The 22,398-nt window shown below is 43.3% G+C and overlaps 1 protein-coding gene across 1 annotated transcript in view; it reads right to left on the bottom strand.

Moving 5' to 3' along the window:
• The window catches only part of ADAMTS12 (ADAM metallopeptidase with thrombospondin type 1 motif 12), a 113,834-nt gene extending 100,048 nt beyond the window's left edge, over positions 1-13,786 (bottom strand). Inside the window, exons 1-2 of the mRNA XM_081929550.1 lie at positions 13,554-13,786; positions 10,359-10,720 (exon numbers count right to left, since the gene is read on the bottom strand). Of these exons, the coding sequence (XP_081785676.1) occupies positions 10,359-10,720; positions 13,554-13,680 (489 nt within the window). The 5' untranslated portion in view covers positions 13,681-13,786. The remainder of the gene's footprint in view (positions 1-10,358; positions 10,721-13,553) is intronic.
• Positions 13,787-22,398: the final 8,612 nt, after the last annotated feature.

Here is a 22,398-nt window from a genome sequence, read left to right as displayed (position 1 = left end):
AAAAACAAAACAAAAAACCCAGCATGTGATTATACTTGGAAAGAGAGCAATTTGAATTAATGCTTTTATTGTGTGCAAGCTGTTCTTCTCAGCTCTTAAGCATGCTAAGTTATAATACAGTCACAAGTGTATTCATAACTAGGTTCCCCCCCCTCAAAGTTGGTTCAAAACCTACAACAAAGAGCAGGATTACGGTGAGGGAATAATTTTGTCTGATGTCATACAGGCAGAGCACAAGAACAGAAGAGCCCTCCTGGATCATCTATTCCGGTATCCTGTTCTCACAGTAGCCAATGGGATGCCCCAATTGGAAGCAGAACATGAGTTTCATGGCACTCTCCCCTATTTGTGCTCCCCAGAAACTCATATCTTACTTCATCGTTTTTAATCAGAGATGCCAGGAATTGAACTTACGACCTTCTGCACACAAAGCATGCACTTTTGCACTCAGCTATGGCCCTTCCCTTAATTGTCCACTTATAGTCCAAAGTGATCCAGCCCGGCAATGGACGCAGCATCACACAATGGCTAAAGATGATGGCTCGTTCCTGAACTGGTTCTTCCCCAGTGGCTGCTGGGTCAGCGGCTTCCTCCAGTTCCCTTAGCGTGCATTATTTCTGCTCTGACCCTTTTCGTGAACCGTGACTAATGATGCCACTGCATGCGTTGGCTCCTTCATCTGCATAAATGGCTGTGAAAGGCCAGGACCGTGCTTGTAAACAAATGCCTTCCCTTAGCACTGGCGTGGTTTCCAACCTTGCTTTCCCACGGTTCCTGCATTTGGTGTGCTTGACTTGCTGGGCCTCCCAGCGCTTGGTCTTTTTGTCTCCAGCAAAGACGTGCACCGGAAGGGCATTGCTTTGGTTTCACACATGGCAAAACTCTGCTTTCCGTTTCTTCTTAGACTATATTCTTTGTTGCTAATCTCAGCATGCATGTCTTGTTTCCCTTCATTAACTGCAGGTGCACATGGGGGTGTTCTTAGTGGAAACGCACCCACTCAATGTGGGTGGGGGAGACTTGCCTCTTCACTCCCCGACCACCTTCAGAAGAGAAATCAGCCTTCCTGATTTCAAGAAACCGTATTCCCCACCTCTGTTCCAGTTGAATACAGAATCATAGAACTGTAAGCTGGAAGGGACCCAGAGATTCATCTAGTCCAGATCCCACTGCTATCCCTGGGTAGGCTTGAACCACCAGCCTTCTGGTTAACAGCCAGATGCACTAACCCATTGTGCCAGAAACACCGCTTTCCCATGTGATAAAAATTTTAAGGTCTTAGATATACAGTATAATAAATGTACCAACCAAGCACATACATAGATCAGCACAGGAAGACTGACCTGAAAACATTTTTTATTTCCAAACTGACCAAATGTTTTCTCTGCAAGGTCAAGGGAAAATGGAAAAGCCTCCCCATTGTCTTTTCCTTCACAAATCCTGTCTTGAGGGTATGTCTATGTTTGAATAGGGTGAGCCTGTGACCTGGCTCAGGAACTAAGTATTTATCATTACTAAGTATTATCATTACAAAAGACTGGCCAGGCTCCCCAGGGTATCCAATCAAGTAACCTGCCAGACAGGAGATAAACAACGACAGGAGATAAACAACGCACTCAGATTTCTGCTGTAGACCGCCATTTCTGTGATGTAGGTATGATGTGTCTGGGGGTGGTCTTGGGTTACACCCCTCCTGTGATGTATGTATGATGTATGGAGGGGTGGTGTTGAGCTCCAGGGCAGGGAATTTAAAATGTCTATATAAGGGCAGGCACACCTTGGTTCTGGGTTCCTCATCCTTTCCTGCGTGTGAGGGGAGCACCCTATTGCAACAGATCAATAAAGATCAGGCTTACTAGCTGCTTTGCTTCTCAATGTTCTCTGGTTGGCCTCTGTTATTTTCTCCTACCAATATAACCTACATAAGGATTCTATATGGGCTCTTGGATACCCCATAAGGGGAAAAGGGCAGATTTCTTTTTCCAACACCCACATGCTGCCTCCACAGTAAGAATCCATCCCCCAAATGCCTAAAGTCAATTAAGGAGAAACAAGCTACATATCAGTCTAGAGGTGGTGAACCTTTCTTCTGCCAGGGGATGTAATTCCCATAGATATAATCTGTCTAGAGCCATGTGGGTACCAGAAGTGGGTGGAACATCTCTTTTCTCTTTCTTTCTGCTGCCTTCACCTGTCTTTTACCTCTCCCCCTCCCATTTCCCTTCCCTTCATGTTTTAAGCATGCATCTAGTCTCTACTTGGCGGGGGGATGGGTTATGGAGGGAAATGATGAGAAGTTTGGGGCTGGAATTATCAATAGTGGATCAACACAGGAATCCAGCCATTACACTGGCCTAGAAGTGGAGAGGAAACCTCACTGGGTGATCTTTTAAAATGGAGCACCCAGGAGGGCTGGGCGATCTGTGTACCTTCCTGTGTGCGCGCACATGAGAGTGTGTGTGGTTTATGGTCCCCAGTGGGTTTTTCATGACCGAATATGGCCCTTGATAAGATTAGGCACCTCTTGGTTATTTTACAGCAAAGTATCAACGCACCAAACAGAAATCCCAGGCAATAAATAACTCCTATCACCCCCCCCCCAGTCAGATAATCGGTGATCAGGGACGATGGGAATGATAGTCCAAAACATCCACAGGGCACCAGTTTGGGAAGGCTGCAGTCAATCATCCTTTGATAGCCCTGCCTTACACGCTCCTAAAATGTATTTATGTTTCATCTCCATAAGAACACCATGCTCAGTGTTCTTCGCTCATTTAAACATCCAAGACAGCTCAGAATTTATAAGCAAAGGATTCCAGACAGCTGAGCTATCCAGCTGCCCAAAAGGCTATTGGAAAAGGAACCAAGAAGAACACACGGTTCTGTTTCTCTGGGACTTGAGCTTCTCTTATCTCTCCCTCTTTCCTCCCTTTCCATGGGACCTGGATGACTTCCAAAGGTCCATTTGTATAATCCCTTATATTTTTTAATGCAAAAACAAACATAACAGCAGCAATAAAGTATAGACAAGCACATACTTTTCTGCTGTATGGTATCCACTTCTGAACAATGACACTCAAATCACACCCCTGTCCTTACACTACAGAAACATGTTCAGGATTTGATTATTTCATATGCTACCTGTGAGACCATAAAATTTTGTCCTCAGAGCAATTGAGGACACACAGCGACCTATGAATTAACCAAGATAGTTGGCAAGGAGGCCGTGTACATGAAGATAACCAGGAATTTTTTATTGGCGTTGGGAAGGATTGTTTCAGATTCAGAATGAGACCCTGGGCGCCTGCCTTAGAGCTATGTGAGAGTCATAGAAACTGTCAGCATTTACTGTTGCCATAGTCTTCCCTTCCATCAGTGAGAAGCTCAACACACCTGTCATTGCTGAGAGGAAGGCGGGTGTAGAAATGTGACAGGATGATTAGAGACTTCCTCTCTATGAAGGCAGGAAAGGCTTAGAGAGCAACAGATTGACACAAAGATTTCTCAATAAATCAAAAAAGTGGGAGGGGGCTGTACTGAAAACTGTGCTGTTTATCCCATGCTGAGATGGAAACTGCATGCAAATGACTATCACGTTATATTTGCATCGCAAGCTAACCTTCCAGCTCATTCTCTCTGCCCATAATTGAAAACACTCCAGAAGGAATCCTTTTTGTTATGGAATGCTTGGTTGTTCATTTGTTCCCCACATTGCCTTCAAGAAGCTAAAAAAAGGAGGGCATGCATATATATATATATATATATATATATATATATATATATATATACACACACACACACACACACACACACACTGATTGTTGCATACACTTATCCACGCTGTGGTCAAAACCACTGAGTCTCTTGGGCTTGCTGATCAGAAGGTCGCTGGTTCAAATCCCTGCGACAGGGTGAGCTCCTGTTGCTCTGTCCCAGCTCCTGCCAACCTAGCAGTTCGAAAGCACACCAGTACAAGCAGATAAATAGGTTCCACTGTGGCGGGAAAGTAAACGGCGTTTCTGTGTGCTCTGGTTTCTGCCATGGTGTTCTGTTGTGCCAGAAGCGGTTTAGTCATGCTGGCTACATGACCTGGAAAGCTGTCTGTGGACAAACGCCAACTCCCTCGGCCTGAAAGCGAGATGAGCGCCGCAACTCCATAGTCACCTTTGACTGGACTTAGTCATCCAGGGGTACTTTACCTTTACCTTTATATATATTGCAAGGTTTATAAATAGTTACTAGAATTTAAACAGAAATACAACACATCATAGTGAGGGCATCTGTGGTCAGAGGAACTATGTGTCTACTTGTTCAGACTTCTGTTTGACCACTAACTGTTGGTGGGTAACTTCAAGGCCTCTCTCACTCTCCTTTCTTACAGTCCAGAGGGAGTTTTTCAGCGATGATGATAATCAAAAACTGATGTGGAAATGTGGGAAACTGAACGAAAGACCTGAAAAGTGAGAAACTAAAACTGTCAGATTCACCCATCCCTAGTGCCACGTTTATATTATCTTCTTCTCTCTGCCTAACCAGGAACCTGTGTGTTTAGCTTATGGCATGGGGCAGTTCTGAGTAACAACCTGGCTTTATGTTTTCAAAAATGCAGATCAGTCACTGCTCCCTTATTCCAGTATCTGAGATGTGACCTGATACCAGTAGCGCATAGCTGATATTTAGTTAGGCTGCAACCTCCACATTGGAGCTGAGTAAAGAAGCTATCAAAGTAGTGCACAATAAGGGGAGAATTTGATAAGATACAAACTCTAAAAACAATATAAACCACTCGTAAAAATTCTGTAAGCAATAAAACCATTTCTACCATTATACAATTAAGAAGAAGAAGGGTTTGGATTTGGTATCCCGCTTTATCACTACCCAAAGATGTCTCAAAGTGGCTAACATTCTCCTTTCCCTTCCTCCCTCACAACAAACACTCTGTGAGGTGAATGAGGCTGAGAGACTTCAGAGAAGTGTGACTGGCCCAAGGTCACCCAGCAGCTGCATGTGGAGGAGCAGAGACGCAAACCCGGTTCCCCACTGCTCTTAACCACTACACAACACCACAACACACTATGTTCCATAAATTGAGTAGATCACACTTCAGGCAATGCTTTGTCATTGTAAAGTTATTATAGCTAGGCTATTGGGGGGGGCATTCCTCACACACCTGCTTTTTATAAAATATTACCTGAGGGGGAGCTCTCTGAGAAACTTGGAAGCTTTCCATTATTTTGTGAAAATCTGTTTGGTCAAATTAAAGGTATCACCTAAGTGTAGAATTTGGAGTCTACCTTTGTTTTATATGTGTGTGTGTATGTGTGTGTGTTGTGGTACAGACACTTCAGGTTACAGACTCCGCTAACCCAGAAATAGTGCTTCAGGTTAAGAACTTTACTTCAGGATGAGAACAGAAATCGCACGGTGACAGCAGGAGGCCCCATAAGCTAAAGTGGTACCTCAGGTTAAGAACAGTTTCAAGTTAAGAACGGACCTCTGGAACGAATTAAGTTCTTAACCCGAGGTACCACTGTATATATAACACTCTGTCAGTTTGTTTTTATTTTGTACATAGGAGTGAAAATATTAGAATTCCTCTGACTTTAGGTCCAGCATGGGTTGAGACATGTGGACTTCCAAAACTGTTGAACAAGCCAGGAGAGGAATTTGTAGAGTACAGGGAGAAGAGTTTGAGATGTATAGATTTTGAATGTTGGCAGGTATACATCTGGCAACAGAGTTGTGAGAAAGGGAATTGCTGGCAGGAAGTCTGCATTTCTATAGCATGAGGTACAAAGAACTTCAGAATCAGGAATGGGCTACAATGAAAAATAGATCATATTTAGGCCGGGTGGGGGGAGAAGCAAGGGGGGGGGATTTCTCTATATTGTGCTTGCCCTGGCAAGTGTTGAAGGTTTCTGTCATTCCATGCTTTTGGCAGCAATTGAACAGCTTGCTATGCCAAGCATTTTCTTACTGAATTTGTAAACTGATCCTTGATGATAATGTTTCCACTGTACGGCTAATGAAAGGAGAGTTCCTTCTCTATGCAGACAGCAAAATGGGCAACATACAAGTCAGTTATTCATGGCTATCCTTTGGATTATGTTACTCATTCAATTCATTGATACGGGAGCATTTGGGCAGTCCACCATGACTTTGCTCATTTTCTCCACTTAGCCGCCAGTCTCTTCTTACTGTTATTTCATCCATTCAGTTATTCCCACAGTGGATAGATCCTGTACACATGTGAAGGAATGACACGGACCATTAATAGAATCATAGGAATTGCAATTCCCATATAGACAATGGAATCAGGGGTCTACTGGAGAAAAGCCAGTGTGCATTTAGAATGGAGAGATCACAGTTCAAATTCTTGCTCAGTCATAAAGGACTGACCTCGGGTTTCCTCAGCCTAAAGGCCTTGTTGGATTGTTGTTCGGATAAATGGGGAAAGGAGCTATGTACAACCTGCTGAACCAGAAATGGACAAATCTATCAATTTCAGTTTTCTGTGCTTCTCTCTCTTTTTCCCCCCAATGTTAAATGCAGTTCTCCACATTTCCACAGCAATTCATGATTATTATTATTATTATTTTTCAATCCTCATGAACATGAGTCAGCATGTTAGTGAGTGCTTGTTGTTGTTGTTTAGTCGTTTAGTCGTGTCCGACTCTTCGTGACCCCATGGACCAGAGCATGCCAGGCACTCCTGTCTTCCACTGCCTCCCGCAGTTTGGTCAAACTCATGCTGGTAGCTTCCAGAACACTGTCCAACCATCTCGTCCTCTGTCGCCCCCTTCTCCTTGTGCCCTCCATCTTTCCCAACATCAGGGTCTTTTCCAGGGAGTCTTCTCTTCTCATGAGGTGGCCAAAGTATTGGAGCCTCAGCGTCAGGATCTGTCCTTCCAGTGAGCACTCAGGGCTGATTTCCTTCAGAATGGATAGGTTTGATCTTCTTGCAGTCCATGGGACTCTCAAGAGTCTCCTCCAGCACCATAATTCAAAAGCATCAATTCTTCGGCGATCAGCCTTCTTTATGGTCCAGCTCTCACTTCCATACATCACTACTGGGAAAACCATAGCTTTAACTATACGGACCTTTGTTGGCAAGTTAGTGAGTGCTAGAAACCCTGAAAAGCAACACTTCACATTGCAAAAATTTGCTGCAGGTCTCCCTTGTTTTATAATGACAGATTGGTAGCAATATTCCACTAAGATTTCCCTGTTCTCTCTTCCAAATGAAACCGATGTTGCAAAGGCTGCCATAAGCTTTATTTGTTTGATGACTTGCTTGTTTATTAAATTTATATCCCATCCTTCCTCTCAAAGGAGCCCAGGGCAGCTTCCTTCCTCTCTAAGGGTGGGGGGGGGGGACATGAAATGATATTATTTTTGTATTCAGTGGCACTTATGCTTTCCTTATTTTCGTGATTGCCTTTGTATTCTACTAAGCTACATTTCTGTCAGCGACTGAAAGGCGCAATATTCTGAGAGGCGGAGAATGTGACCTTTGCCACAGAGAATGAATCACTTTTCCAGTGTTTATCCATCTGTGAAAATGGAGAGCGATTAGCCTTTAGAAGGCAACATCTCCACCAACAGCATCAGGTTTCACAACAAACTGCCTTTAGAAGAGCTGGAGGTAGCATTCAGTATTTTTATGCAGAAATAAGATGCATCGTGTCAGTGCCAGATTTATGTATAAGCTAAATAATGTATAGCTTAGGGCCCCACTCTCTTGGGGGCCCCCCAAAAAATTATAGGGGGAAAAACCTGGATGTACATTTCCAAAATATAAGATAAAAAGCAAATAAAATAAAACCTACATACAGCAACAGTGTTTTGTGTTGGGTAGGCTCCTATGATGTAAGTAATGGGCCCCGCCTGCTAGCCTGCTCCCTAAAATATCACTGGTTTGCTCATTATGAGTCTTTGTAAATTGTGTTTGTAAAGGAACTTTTGTTATTGCCAAATGCCAATGTGTTTGCATTATTAAGTTTGTTATGAATAAAAAATCATTTTAAGTTAGAACTTAATAACTATTTCACTATTAATATACTTCTTCTTAATTGCATTTCACTATTAATATACTTCTTCTTAACTGTATTTCAGTTCAACAATTACTTTGATAAAATACATATTTTGTTATGTGCAAATGGCTTTAGATAACTATCAGGTCCATAAATTACCATATAGCAAATATTCAACACAAAAAGCAGCGACAATTTGTTGTTGACAAAGGACAGCTGGACATATAAAGGGCCCCATTAACTTCAGTAGCTTAGGGCCTCATCAAACCTAAATCCAGCCCTGATCGTGTTCAGTGGTTTCCTCCCCCTTAAGTGTGTAAGGCTGCAAGTCTAATTGCACAGATAACACACACATACACACTCATTAACATTAAAAATCTTATTGTAAGTGGGTTGTTGTCTGCAATTGTCTGGCAGAGAAGGCAAGTATTACCTTGAAAACAGCCTCACACTGGCTATTTTTCCAAGACACAATTACTGTAGCACTTTGATGTACATTGTTTTGCTAAGTAGAAAAACATTTTGTTTTTGAAAAAATATTGAAACGCTATTTACCAAAGAAATCAAACAAACAAAACAGCAGTTGTTCATTTACTAGAACCATGCATTTGATGAGGTCTCACATCCTCTCTCTGAATTGAATTCTTGGGTACATAAGTTACAGACATATTCATTATATGCCTATGCCACCCCACCTGCATGAGTTCTGTGGGTGGTTTGCAGTCCTTTAGAAATACAAAATACAACGCGGCATGGGACCAACATATAACTAGCAAGGGCAAGCACTAAGGCTTAAATCTCTGCCCCCCTTGACTGTGTAAATATGGCTATAGTCACATTTGCACAGCACATGTAAGGAAATTGTATTTTAAATTCTCCATATAGTTTTCATTATTCTTTCATGTGCTGAAATGAAAGCCTTTCATTTGTATCTATACCAGGCCTGCTGCATGCAATCTACGTTGTTTCTGAACAGTCAAAGGACATTTTGCAGGCCTGTAATGTTTCCAAGGAAGGAATTTTCATTCCGCGCTGATGGGGTGGGAGCAGGGGGCTGTCCCACACATGTTTACATTGGCCTAGCTGGATCTGCAGTTGTAAGGGAGCTGGGAGGATTGAAGACACACTCAGGGCATGTATTCTGCAGACTACAGCAAGCCTGCTAACGCCTTCTCTTTCTTTTTGTGATTAGGGTGCCTGTCCAAAAATCCAATACTTCCTAGGTTCTAGGGATTCTGCTTGGCCAATCCGAGGGAGCTATTCGTGTCCTACATGTGGATTTCCCATAGGCCAGGAGCAGGAGAAACCTTCTGGTCTGGTGGGCCAGACCTTTAGAGATCTTTAGGAGAGCCAGTGTGGTGTAGTGGTTAAGGGCAGTAGATTCGTAATCTGGTGAACTGGGTTTGCGTCTCCGCTCCTCCACATGCAGCTGCTGAGTGACCTTGGGCTAGTCACACTTCTCTGAAGTCTCTCAGCCTCACTCACCTGACAGAGTGTTCATTGTGAGGGAGGAAGGGAAAGGAGATTATTAGCCTCTTTGAGACTCCTTCAGGTAGTGATAAAGCGGGATATCAAATCCAAACTCTTCTACTTCTTTATCTCCCCGCAACCTAGCGGACCAACTTTGATAGGCTGGAAGGACTAACCACCTGTCAATCATCTGATGACAGGTGATGGGTACGATCCCAGTCCTACGTCAAAGTTGGCCCACAGGTGTGGTGGGGAGACGGTGAAGCAACACTGAGCAGGACTGAACTCTCTGCAGGATTCTTAACAGCTGGGGGTAAATCCTTCTGTCTGTATGTGGCTGTTACCTGTGGAGAACTGGCAGACACAGCCAATGCAGAACTGAACCCTCTGCCTGTCAGCTGACATCACTTATCCATCAGCATGATGTCACCTGATTCACAGGTGGGCATGGTTTGGGGAAATGGACATGGATGGAATTGGACCCCAAGGTTCCTTCTTAATTCTAACCATCAAATACGTAATTGTTTATCACATACCATGCAACTCTTATGCAAACATCATTTACTATGCAATTGCTCAAGCCTTGCACAGCTTCTATCATGGCATGTAAGGTGAGTTGTGAACTCCCTTCAGGGTAAATTATTCATATCAGTTTATGGGCAGCTCAAGCCACAGAGGTCCTTAATCCATATTCTTAGCCATGAATTAAAACAATTAACCCGCAAAGAGATCTGAACGTTGATCTTGCCTTCCACACCCTGAAGCATAACTCTTGAATTTGGACTAGAAGCTTTTGGATTGTGAGTACCTGAAATTACCAATATCCATAAATATTTCATGGTAAATGTCACTTACTAGTTCATTGCAAGTGCTGATTGCTGCCTTCCCAGTCCTGAAATCTGGCTGCATGACTGTCCCAGTCAGGTGGCACGAAGTTGCCAAACGCTGAACCATCTTTGCACGGGAATAGTTGCCAGATCGCCTTTCCAGAATATAATTATTGGACAGTAATCCTTGACGGAGGGTTAAGTTAAAGAACAGGTCCTTGTCTTTGTGCTTAATCTTATAATACACTTGACTGTCCTTTATCCTGGTGTCTCTTTTCCTTCTGACTGTGGATGCATGGTGGTGCAAACTGTAAGACAGAAACTGCCCAGCCGCATCGACTTTTGCTGGGCTTACCACTTGGTAGTCTTGCAACGTTTTGATAAAATTATCTAGGGGAGAAAAGGAGCAGAAAAATTAGCTTTTCAATTTAAAAAATTGAATGCTGGATTGAAAATAAGTGGTATTAACGACAAAATTAATAAGAAATGTAAAAATGAATAGATATTAGATAAAATTATAGAGTTATAAATGTTAAGAAATAGAGCGAAGGTAAAGGAAAGAGGGTAAGGATTTGCTGACTTGATTATGTAAATGGGAATACAAAAAGTGGAGGTGTGAGGAGGTCAAAGGAACAAGTTAAGGAGTTCAAAGTTATGAAAAATGGTATTGTTTTTAATTTTTTCTTATTTTTTGTTTTTTTCTATGTAGTTGTTTATTATTATTATTATTATTATTATTATTATTATTATCTTTGTAAGTTGTATTTCTTTATATATTCCTATTTTTTCTTTCTTGATGTATTTTCTTTTCTTTCTTTTTATGTGGTTTTGTACTGATGTTTTTGTAAAACTTAATAAATATTTTACAAAAAAATAAAAAATAAAAATTAGCTTTTCACCTTTGCCCAACCCTCTTTTAAAGCCATCCAAGCTGGTGGCAGTGAGTTCCATAGTTTAACTATGTGCTAAGTGAGGAAGGACTTCTAGTTCCATGAGAGAATGAGGAAAATAGCAGAGATAGGGAACCTGTGGTCATTCAGAGGCTACTGGACTGCAGCTCCCTCCATTCTTAACTGCTGGCTATGCTGGTGGGGCTGATGGGAGCTAGGATGCAACAATATCTGGTGGGCTACACTTTCCACATTCCTGGAATAGACCACTCCCATCACATCAGCTTTGGCTTTAAGTTGCGCATGGTATGTTGTGTGACTTTTCACAATTTTGCACCGGTGGAAAATTATCTACGAATTGGAGAACTGGCAGAGTTCAGCAACTTGAGAGGATCTCAGCTTGCTTCCTTTTTAAAAATCAAGTTTCTAGCCCCTGTGGTTTGTGTCAGGCAGCAGAGGATCCAATTCCCCCCTACCCCCCAGCATGTTGCCAGGAACGAATAAGACAAGGAAAAGTCCTTAGCAGCTGCTTTTTATTCAATATGCACAGAGAGAGGCTTGGAAATGCAGCCTCTTAGAATAATGGTGTTGCCCCAACTGAGTTTCCACCCTCTCCCTCTCTCTCTTCATGCGTCATCACCACAAGTGCTGAGAAGTGCCCTCTGCCTCTAAGCTCTTTGCTCTCTTACTTTCAATGCTCGCCGGGTTCTGGGAGAGGGGGGGCCTGGAATGCTTTCTAAAGACGCTGTGTCTGTCAGCTGTCGCCTCTCTGGTGCATCTTCTTCCTCCTCTCCCATTATTTCCCAGGTTTCCCCCTCATCTTCCTCTGAGCTGTGACCTCCCTCAAACCCGTGTTGTAATTCTGAACTGTCTTCTTCTCCACTGTTCCTCCTCTGCCCAGTCCCTGACAGCTTCCAGGGAACTGCATCCAGGGGTGCCCAAACCTTTTTCAAAGAGGGCCAGATTTGATGAAGTGAACATGTGTGAGGGCTGACCGAAGTTGTTGATTGAAGTTATTGAGCTTTTTTTTTTTTAATTAAACCAACCGGTGGGAGCCGCATTAGGCCCCCAAAACAGACTTTGGACATGCCTGGATAAGCAGTGCCTGTGAAAATGTCAGAAATAAAGTCCAATGTCAGCATAGCTCCACATATTCCAGCAAAAGAAAATGGATTAAGAACAAAAAGCAGAAGACAATGCAAATTTGTTTGATGCACAATAACTCAGGTAATTTTTTCCCCCTTGCAGAGTGGCCCTAAATGACAGGGTCCTTCCATATGAATCCACCCTCCCCAGTCACATGCTGTCTTCTGATGCAGCAATAATAATAATAATAATAATAATAATAATAATAATAATAATAATTTATTATTTATACCCCACCCATCTGGCTGAGTTTCCCCAGCCACTCTGGGCAGCTTCCAGTCGAGTGTTAAAAGCAATACAGCATTAAATATTAAAAACTTCCCTAAACAGGGCTGCCTTCAGATGTCTTTTAAAGATAAGCTAGCTACTTATTTCCATTACATCTGAAGGGAGGGCGTTCCACAGGGCGGGTGCCACTACCAAGAAGGCCCTCTGTCTGGGTCCCTGTAACCTCACCAAATGCCCCTGTAGCTACCAAATGACATTACATTTCTGTCTTTCTTTTGAGTAATAGGAAGGGGAGTGATGGTACAGGCAGAATTAAGGTACTTGATATTTGTTTGAGAGCCCCACCTTGAACAGAAAATTCCTGCATTGCAGGAGGTTGGACTAGATGACCCAAGGGGTCCCATTCCAACACTACAATTCTTTGAACTGTGGACATTAAAAGGGCAGCAATAGCCGGTTCGTTACAGGAGTTTTCAAAACCAGCCACCCTCAGTTACTGCTGGAGGGAGGCAGCATCTCAGGACAAATAATCCACAGTCGCCTGCCACCCGTTTTGTAACTGCTCGGGCAGGGCTAAAGCGTTGCAAGCTGTCTGTTTGCAAGAAATTTTGCCATTGCTCGTCGCTGGTTTTAGTTTGCCAGCCTTGTTCTTTGTGGGGCTGCGAACAGCCGCTCACAGCATGTTCAGAGTGTGCCTGGGAAGATGCTCAGCTTGAGCTGGGAGCGGTTTACAAAACGGCATTAAAGTTTTCTTTTAAAATAAAATAAAATCGTAAAGTCATGAAGATCTGCAGATGTTGAAGTGGCTAAAGCTTATTCGTACAAAAGGTTTGCTTACAGGCGAGGCCCTTCTTTTCTACAACAAGATTAGGAATGTGGAGAGGGGAAGAGAGAGATGCCACGTTGTCAAACGTTAAAAGCAAGAGCCGCTTTAATTAAAAACAAGAGAATCGACTGACCTTGCCTCTTGTCTGGAAAGACAAATCTGCCCGGTGGAGGATTCCTACCATAGCACAACGCCTGGATATTAAGGAAGTGGACCCAGAAGGAAACGTTTGCGAGCCAGTTTCTCTGAATACATGGCATGTTTTATTTGCAGGAAACTGAGCGCCTCTTTCAATGCCTAGTTGAAAGAAAGCGGTCAAGTTGCATGGCCAAGGGCTGTGGAAATTAATGCACAAAGAGAGCGGGGAGAGAAAAGAAAATTCTCTCAGAGAGAAAGGCAGAGAGGCTTTTCCTGAAAAGGGGAGTGCTTAGGAGTCTTGGTGTCTGGTTTCTGGAGAGAGCGGGAAGGAGGGTGGTGGTGGAGCGAGGAAGCGGTTTCTAGGGAATCCCGCTTTTGCACAGAGATGAGGCATAAGAAAACCTTCTCTGCTTGTCTATCTATCTGCTGGCTCCTGAGTTACTTGGGTTTGGAGGAATCCGAAGAGAATAAAATAGGCGGGTTCCTCTTCCCCACAAAACACTAAGCATATGTACCCAGAAGGAAGTGCCACGGAGTTGCGCAAATCTTACTCCTGGGAAAGTGGGCACAGGATTTCAGCCATCGGGCGCTTTCTGCATTGCCCAGAATGTTTTAACGTGGGCTGGAAAATAGAAAGGCATTTGCACAAAGAGCATGAGCGAGGGAGGTGCGGGTTTCAGTGCCCAAGTGAAAAATACCATTTATATGATAACGGCATGTTCTGACTCCAGAACAATTCACAACCGAGCGAAGTGATCCACTATTCTGATGTCCAGCTGTGTACCCAAGCAACAACAACCAGGGTTTAATTTTAGCCAGGATTTAGACAATGCGAAGACTCAGTGGAACACAATGATTCTACATAAGAGAAAATGCCTTTGAGCATGTGCAGAGTGCAGTTTTCTCACAACGAAAGAACCACAGCTGGTATTAAAGAATGCTGCTTCCAGATCATGCCTTGTGGCGCTCATTCCAGGGACAAGGTCTGCTGCCATGAGATGTAATAGAGGACATCATTTATAGAATATATACATACATATATATATATATTGCCACATGATTGAAAACAAATCCTTCTTTGTTTGCCTTTTACTAAACCATGAATTTTCAGATAAATTTTCAGCAATAGCAATGGACCAGACTTGTCTGTACGATGAATTCTTATTTAACCCCTCTGAATATTTGCCTTTTCTTACATTAACCATTCTGGCTCCTAAAAATAAACATTGAGCCAATCCTTTATCCAATGTGTTGTTCATATCCCCAGTAATGTTAGCGAGGGGACTGGTATCAGTTATTTTTTGTTTTGTTTTGTTATTAAATTAATTTCTATGAACGCCGCCTCCCCAAAAGCTGACACAACACTTCATTCTTCATATATATTTTCATGGTGAATGGATAGTTTGAACAGGGTAGGGTGAAAGGGCATGGGAGACAATGAAGGTTTCGAATGATCTGGAACATGTTTATTACCAAAAGCACCCAATCTATCCCAAGAGACCAGACCCTACCCAAAACTGCACCTGGAACATCCCAACTCTCAGGAGAAGTAAAAGGCACTGCAGACGATAAGGACATCTTTCCAAGAACATCTTGCCAGAAGCTTATTATCAGTCCCCAATTTCTCTAATAACTATTTAAGGGCTTAAGCGAAACACTCTGACAAATGGTATTATAAGCAAGATGTCGGGGTTGAGAAAGAGGAATTTCTCAAGGGCTAAGAAAATCATTTTACCTCATATTGACCTATTCTCATTAGCAAGCTGCTGGAGACTACTTTAAACGTGAAAACTGGCGATGAAGCAGCTCTTGGCTAGATGCTTCCGAACTGCTGCTTTCTACTTCTCTCCTTGTGGTTTCCTACCAACCCTGCGATACCATTAATTCTTCCGCTCTTGATCCTCTGTATACCAGCCAGGAGGCACATCCATCGCACCCACGTGCCAGTTACCTTCAGTGCTGAAGCAAAAAAGCTCCACCTTTTGTTCATGCTGATGGGAGCTGGTGTGAGTTACAATTTGCATCATTTGGAGGGAACCTTTTAAGCCACCCTTCCATTAGGCAACTACACCAACTACAATCAATGGAGTGCAATATGAAAATGATTGAACCCCATTGAACTCAGACATAGGCTAGGACATTTTAAAACCAGCATTGGGCACACGGCCCAATCGTTGGACACATGGCCCAACTGTCCTAACCCAACAGCTCATATTTTAATGTCTAAACGCCACTCTGAAGAAAAGTATGTCTTTAGAGCTTGTTCCACAGAAGGCAGCAATGTAGCTCACCCTGGAACTAAATCCCATAAATATTGAAAATTAGGAAAGGGGTGGATGAAAGGGGGTGGATGCAGTGCCGGAGATGAAAAAGGGAAGCAAGAGGGTGGGGAGGAAAGAGAGGGGGAAGGGAGAAAACACATACAGTCGTACCTTGGAAGTCAAACGGAATCCATTCTGGAAGTCCGTTCAACTTCCAAAATGTTCAAAAACCAAAGCACGGCTTCTGATTGACTGCAGGAAGCAGGAAAAGCTGCACTTGGTTGCTGTTGGCCTGTCATACAGCTGTAAAAAAGGAAAGTGCCAAGGCTCTATCACTAGTTGGATTTCTGCCTGTTCTGGAACAGGCACAACTTTCTGTGGCACAGAGATTTGGTGATATAGGGAAAACTGAACTTGTTTAATTCCTACCTGTTGGAAGATCTGCATGCTGGGAGGAAAGTCAAGAGGTGCCTCCCCCCCCCCCAGTGCAGTGATGGGTGTGGGGGAGGTACCCAGAGAGTTTCACGGTAAATGGAAAGGTGAGGTACAATATAATTAAAAAAAACAAAATAGGAACTCCACCTGTTGAGTTTCCTCCAGTGAGGCAACACATTTGTCCATTTCTCTGTTGTTTTATCGTCACAAGAAGTCTGCAAGGTAGCCTGTTGTTGTTTAGACGTTTAGTCGTGTCCCACTCTTCGTGACCCCATGGACCAGAGCACGCCAGGCACTCCTGTCTTCCACTGCCTCCCGGAGTTTGGTCAAATTCCTGCTAGTAGCTTCGAGAACACTATCCAACCATCTCGTCCTCTGTCGTGCCCTTCTCCTTGTGCCCTCCATCTTTCCCAACATCAGGGTCTTTTCCAGGGAGTCTTCTCTTCTCATGAGGTGGCCAAAGTATTGGAGCCTCAGCTTCAGGATATGTCCTTCCAGTGAGCACTCAGGGCTGATTTCCTTAAGAATGGATAGGTTTGATCTTCTTGCAGTCCATGGGACTCTCAAGAGTCTCCTCCAGCACCAGAATTCAAAAGCATCAATTCTTCGGTGATCAGCCTTCTTTATGGTCCAGCTCTCACTTCCATACATCACTACTGGGAAAACCATAGCTTTTACTATACGGACCTTTGTTGGGAAGGTGATGTCTCTGCTTTTTAAGATGCTGTCTGGGTTTGTCATTGCTTTTCTCCCAAGAAGCAGGCGTCATTTAATTTTGTGGCTTGTGTCACCATCTGCAGTGATCATGGAGCCCAAGAAAGTAAAATCTATCACTGCCTCCATTTCTTCCCCTTCTATTTGCCGGGAGGTGATGGGACCAGTGGCCATGATCTTCGTGTTTTTTTGTTTTTTTGTTTTTTTTATGTTGAGCTTCAGACCATAGGCTCTTATTAAAATGCTTCGGATTGACGTGTTACAGTGACTTACAGTTATATCCTTCAACTCACCTTCAAGGCCCAGATCTTCGCGATCCCTAGATAGAACACACAAAGTCTGAAACCCCTGGAGAGGAGCTGCCAGTAAACAATACTAAACTAGATGGACGAAAGGATTTAAGACAGCCTTCTGTGTTAGGGTCATTGTACCTTAATGGTCTTTGCAGATGGTGTGGCCATATGGCAAGGGAATGAAGCTGCCCAAGGGTGACATGAAACAAGTTTTCAGTCAGGGATGAGCATTATTTTGGACAAGTCTTCTTCTTTTTTTGACAAGCAGTGAGAAGTCCCTGCTCAATATCTCGTTAAGCCTTTGAACCTTTCAGGGCACTGCCAGAGGATCCCACGGGAATCTTGGACATGCTCCATTTTTCCAAGCTGAGAAACAGCAGAAACCATCAGTTCCAGGGAAATCTAATTAGCAGCCCTGCCTGCTTTTAGTTTACAGGACTGAAAGCTAAAGTGGACACATGGGGAAAAGTGCCCTCTTTTCGTGCTCCCAATGCTCCTGCTGCATGATAAAGAGATCTGTGCAAGCGGCAAGCTTGCAGCCCCTTTGAATGCGGTTGGTCCCATAGAAGCTAGCATAAGACGATTCCTTATACCAAATCAAGCCATTGCTCTACCTAGCTCACTATTGCCTCTCTGTCTTCGTCAACCTCCTGCCCTCATTTGGTTTTGGAGGACAGCTCCCACCTGAGTTGCTGCCTGGGGCTGTTGGAAGTTGTGGTCCAAAGTATCTAGAGGTCACCAGGGTGGTGAAGGATGGTGTAAACTGGCAGGTGGCAGCTCTCTAGAGTGAGGACAAAAAACATTTCCAGTTCAGTTGGTTAGAGCGTGGTGCTGATCATGCCAAGGTTGCAGGTTTGATTCCTGTATGGGATAGTTGCATATTCCTGCATTGCAGGGAGTTGGGCTCAAGGTCCCTTCCAATTCTACAATTCTATGATATCAAATATCACATTATTTTTTTAAAAAACCCCTCACTTTTTAGGGGGTGACCCTTGCTTTGTCGGGAGCCAAAGTGCAGGTTTAGCTTTCCTGCTGGGTAATTGTTATGTACTGAGTTGAGTAGGATCCAAAATGCAGCAGTCTGATTGGTCCTAGAACAATAGGATCCAAAATGCAGTAGTCTAATTGGTCCTAGAACAATAGGATCCAAATTGCAGCAGTCTGATTGGTCCTAGAACAATAGGAACCAAAATGCAGCAGTCTGATTGGTCCTAGAACAATAGGATCCAAAATGCAGCAGTCTCATTGGTCCTAGAACAATAGGATCCAAAATGCAGCAGTCTCATTGGTCCTAGAACAATAGGATTCAGAATGCAGCAGTCCTAGAACAATAGGATTCAGAATGCAGCAGTCTCATTGGTCCTAGAACAATGCAGCAGTATGATTGGTCCGCAGGAGCCACCCAATCCAGCTCCAGGTGGAAGTGAATCCACACTCTGATTGGCCTACAGGAGAATCCTGGAATTAACCAATGACGTGCAGCCCATTGTGTAAATAATGTATATAAAGCAGATATTGTGGGGGAACTTCCATTCCTCCTCACCACTATGAGCTGAATAAAGAGCATGAAATCCACTCTTGACTCCAAGTATATTTCAGTAATCCTGCATGGAGCCAATTCCTAGGGTCCACAGTCCCTTTGCCCCCAATAAAATATTTGAGGGGGCTGTCCCCCTCCCCAAAGTTGATAGGCACTGCCATTCAAATGGTGTGTGTGTGTTGTGTCTTGTGACTGAGTATGCATGGTGGGACTTACCTGCCCCCCTCCCAAAATATTTTATTCAGGTTGGCACCCCTGCTCCCCGACAAGCAGGCATAGCAGTGCAGCCTCATTCTCTAAATAGAAGAGGTTTGGGGCAAGTAACGAAGTGGCAAGATTGAGAGAAATGCAGAATTTAACCAGCTTGAACATTGCTGAGGGATATTCATGCCTTCTAAGGAATGATCTCAAAATCCTCATCAGGAGCTATAGAAGCTTTTGCCTAGTTTGTGCCAAGCTACAGCTCTGGCTCCAGCTGGCTGAAAGAGGGGGTGTAAAACAAAATCCTCTGCAGGAGCCACATGCCAAGGAGCGGTTTTTTAATTGTGTATTTCACGTGCACAAAGCGAGCACTGTGAGGTCATGCATTCCCTCTAATAGTGAACCTGAGGGGGTGAGTACCTGTCCGCTGGGAAGCAAAATGGAGCCACCCAAAGTAAATTTGAAATTTACAGATTGCTCTCTTTTGAAAGAAAATGATATGAAAATGGTGTATAGATGGTATATTACACCAGTACAGATAGCAAAAATGTATAAAACATTTGTCAAATGTAAAGAAAAAGAAGGGACTTTTTATCATATGTTGTGGGAATGTAGAGAAGTTTAAAAAAAATGGGAAATGATATACAATGAATTGAAAAAAATGTTTAAAATGACATTTGTAAAAAAAAAACCTAGAAGCATTTTTGTTAGGGATTGTAGGACAAGACCTGCCAAGAAAAACAAAGAATTTATTTATGTATGCTACAAGAGGGCAAGAATCTAGATAGCACAAGGATGGAAGAATGAAGAAATCCCAACGAAAGAATAGTGGCAAGAAAAAATTGAGGAGCTATGCAGAGTTGGCTAAATTGACATATAAACTGCCGGACAAGGACAACTGTGACTTTAAAAAGACAGCAAAATGAACTGGACTCCTTGGCAGGGTTTGAATAAACATACACAAATTTCTTGCTTGATAATATGATAGATAGATAAGGTAAGGAAATGTATAACTTTATAACATGCAGAGAATAATATGTGTAAAGAAATCAGAGGAGCTGAGGAAAGTCCCTGGTGGGAGGGGGGGAGGGATGGAAGGGGGGAGGGGGAAAATAATGTATATGATTATACTGTTTGATAATTTGTTATGTTGCATTTGATTAATAAAAATACTTTTTAAAACAACAACAACAACAACAAAATGGAGCCACCCAAAAATAAATGTGGAGGTTTCTACGTACAATACTTGTGGGAATCCCTAGACACACAGATATATACGAATTTGTGACAGCAACAATAAAAGATTTACAAGAATAGCCTGACCAGGGACCTGTGAGCCTCCAGAGCATTTGTGGTGTCAGCTAAGGAGGTGGAGGTGGAAAAGATGGTGGGGCTGGGGCTGGGGGGTGGGGAGCGGGGGGCGAGTCAAGGACAAAGGAATGGGGCAGTTCCAGCTCCTAATACCTTGACATCCTGGTATGGAATGTGTGCCATGAAGCGAAAAGGGAAGCAAAGGAATACGACACCTTTGCCCTTCCCCACTCATGAGAAAATCTCTCTCACCGCCTGCTATCTGATCTTTCTAGCCGGAACCAGGGAGAAGTCTCGGGGAAGGAGATGGTGAACAAAACTGCACGACTTCTGTTCCAAGCTGGCTGGAACCTGAACAAATCCAGTCTTCTCAGTGAATCTGCAAGTGGGCATGCATCTAACAGATGATACCCTGTAAAAGCTGTAGGAAGGTTGTGCTGAAGCAAACTGTGATGTCAATGTCAAGGCTTTGCATCTGTGCAGACTGGAAGGTTCATAGCATTTACACTCCAATGGATCTTGTTCTCCATCAGATTGGGGAGGGTGGGGCAGGGGGAGCAGGAACACCCAAGCCATATTTTTGAATTCTTCCAGAAAGCAAGTCAGGTCTCTTTCTGTTTCCATCCCAGTTCCAAGGCTGCTGGTATGCTTTGCAGTCCCTTTCTCTCTCTACCGCATGCACACAGCTCACTTTCAGTCTGGGGAGGTGGGGAGAGAGAGAGAGAGAGAGAGACCCACTTCCAAAAGGATCTCCACCTATCAAAGGCTCATCTACACTGTTATTTAATGGGGATAGTAAGTTTCCTGCAACTCCATTAATTCTCCATTGTCCATATGACATTCACCTCTAAAGCACTGCCTTCCCACACTTCCCCCTGCATTCTGGATTTTCTCATACCCCCTCTCTTTTGGACTATCCCTGCCCCCCCCAATGCATCACGGTGGCTTATTCTATCCGCATTCATTCATTAATTCATTCATTCATTCATTCATTCAAAAGTCACAAAACAGCTTTGTCCACTGCCATAATATCACAGAATGATCACTCCAGTCCTCAATTCCTCATCACTGTCATGTTGGCTGGCCAAATACCCTCAGTTAGGAACCCAGCTACCAATCCGGATTTACTAGACATTTTCAGTTCATATATTCCCCCCACAGACACCTCACTGGTTATGATGGCATTAAAACATCCAGTTCTTCCTCAATATATGAGGGGGGGAAAGGAGACCAAATTATGTCAAAAAGGTATCCTTTTTTGGAGATGCCTTTGATTAGTCGTTGATGGTATGTGAGGCGTTCGGATAGAGCAATGCTCCAGATGTTATTGCATTCTTAAGTAAGTGAAGAAATTCACATTACCATCTAAGGAGAGGGGTCTCTGTAAGATCATTAACTCCAGAATCTAAAGCTGCATAACTACATTGCTGTTGTTAACTAATCTACAGCAGCCTTGAACTCCTTAAGCCAAACTTAGTAGATTCCACAATGACTTCACTAATCTTCCTTCCCTCCACCCTCTGCTACAGATCCCTGCTGGGCAGATTTTTCCTGAATCTGCTTGCAGTAACCCAGACATTTCAGAAAAATCTGTTTCCCATATGACTTCTCCTTCTGTTGCTTTAATAGTGTGGAAAGAGGCTTCACAATAAGAATTTGAGATGCATTTGACGCTCTGCAGCCTTTTAAGGTACATTATGCTTCCCCCTTGCAGATGCCAGGATTCAGTATTTTGAGTCCTGCTAAAACAATTGACTTTTTTTCCATGGTGGGCAATGGAAAATAAATAATCCAGCACCAATGACCTTAAAAATACAGTGGTACCTTGGTTCTCGAAAGGCTTAGTTGTTTTGAGGTTTGTACCAACACATGTTTACTCAGAAGTAAATCCCACTGTGTTCAGTTACCCTTACTCCTCGGTTAGCATGCTTAGGATAGCAGCCTTGAATACTGGAAACAATATTTCATCATTATGCTCCGAAACAGCTCTCAAATTCTCCCTATTTTGCATTTGCTGAATGTTGTGGTCTATTGACTTGAATAAGATGTCCCAGGGAATCAAATTCCATTTTCTATCTCCACCTC

The sequence above is a fragment of the Podarcis melisellensis genome, assembly GCF_964234715.1.
Source record: "Podarcis melisellensis genome assembly, chromosome: 11".
In the NCBI taxonomy this organism is placed as follows: Eukaryota; Metazoa; Chordata; class Lepidosauria; order Squamata; family Lacertidae; genus Podarcis; species Podarcis melisellensis.
The sequence above is the reverse complement of the archived record's forward strand: the minus strand, read 5'-3'. Positions and strand labels throughout refer to the sequence as shown.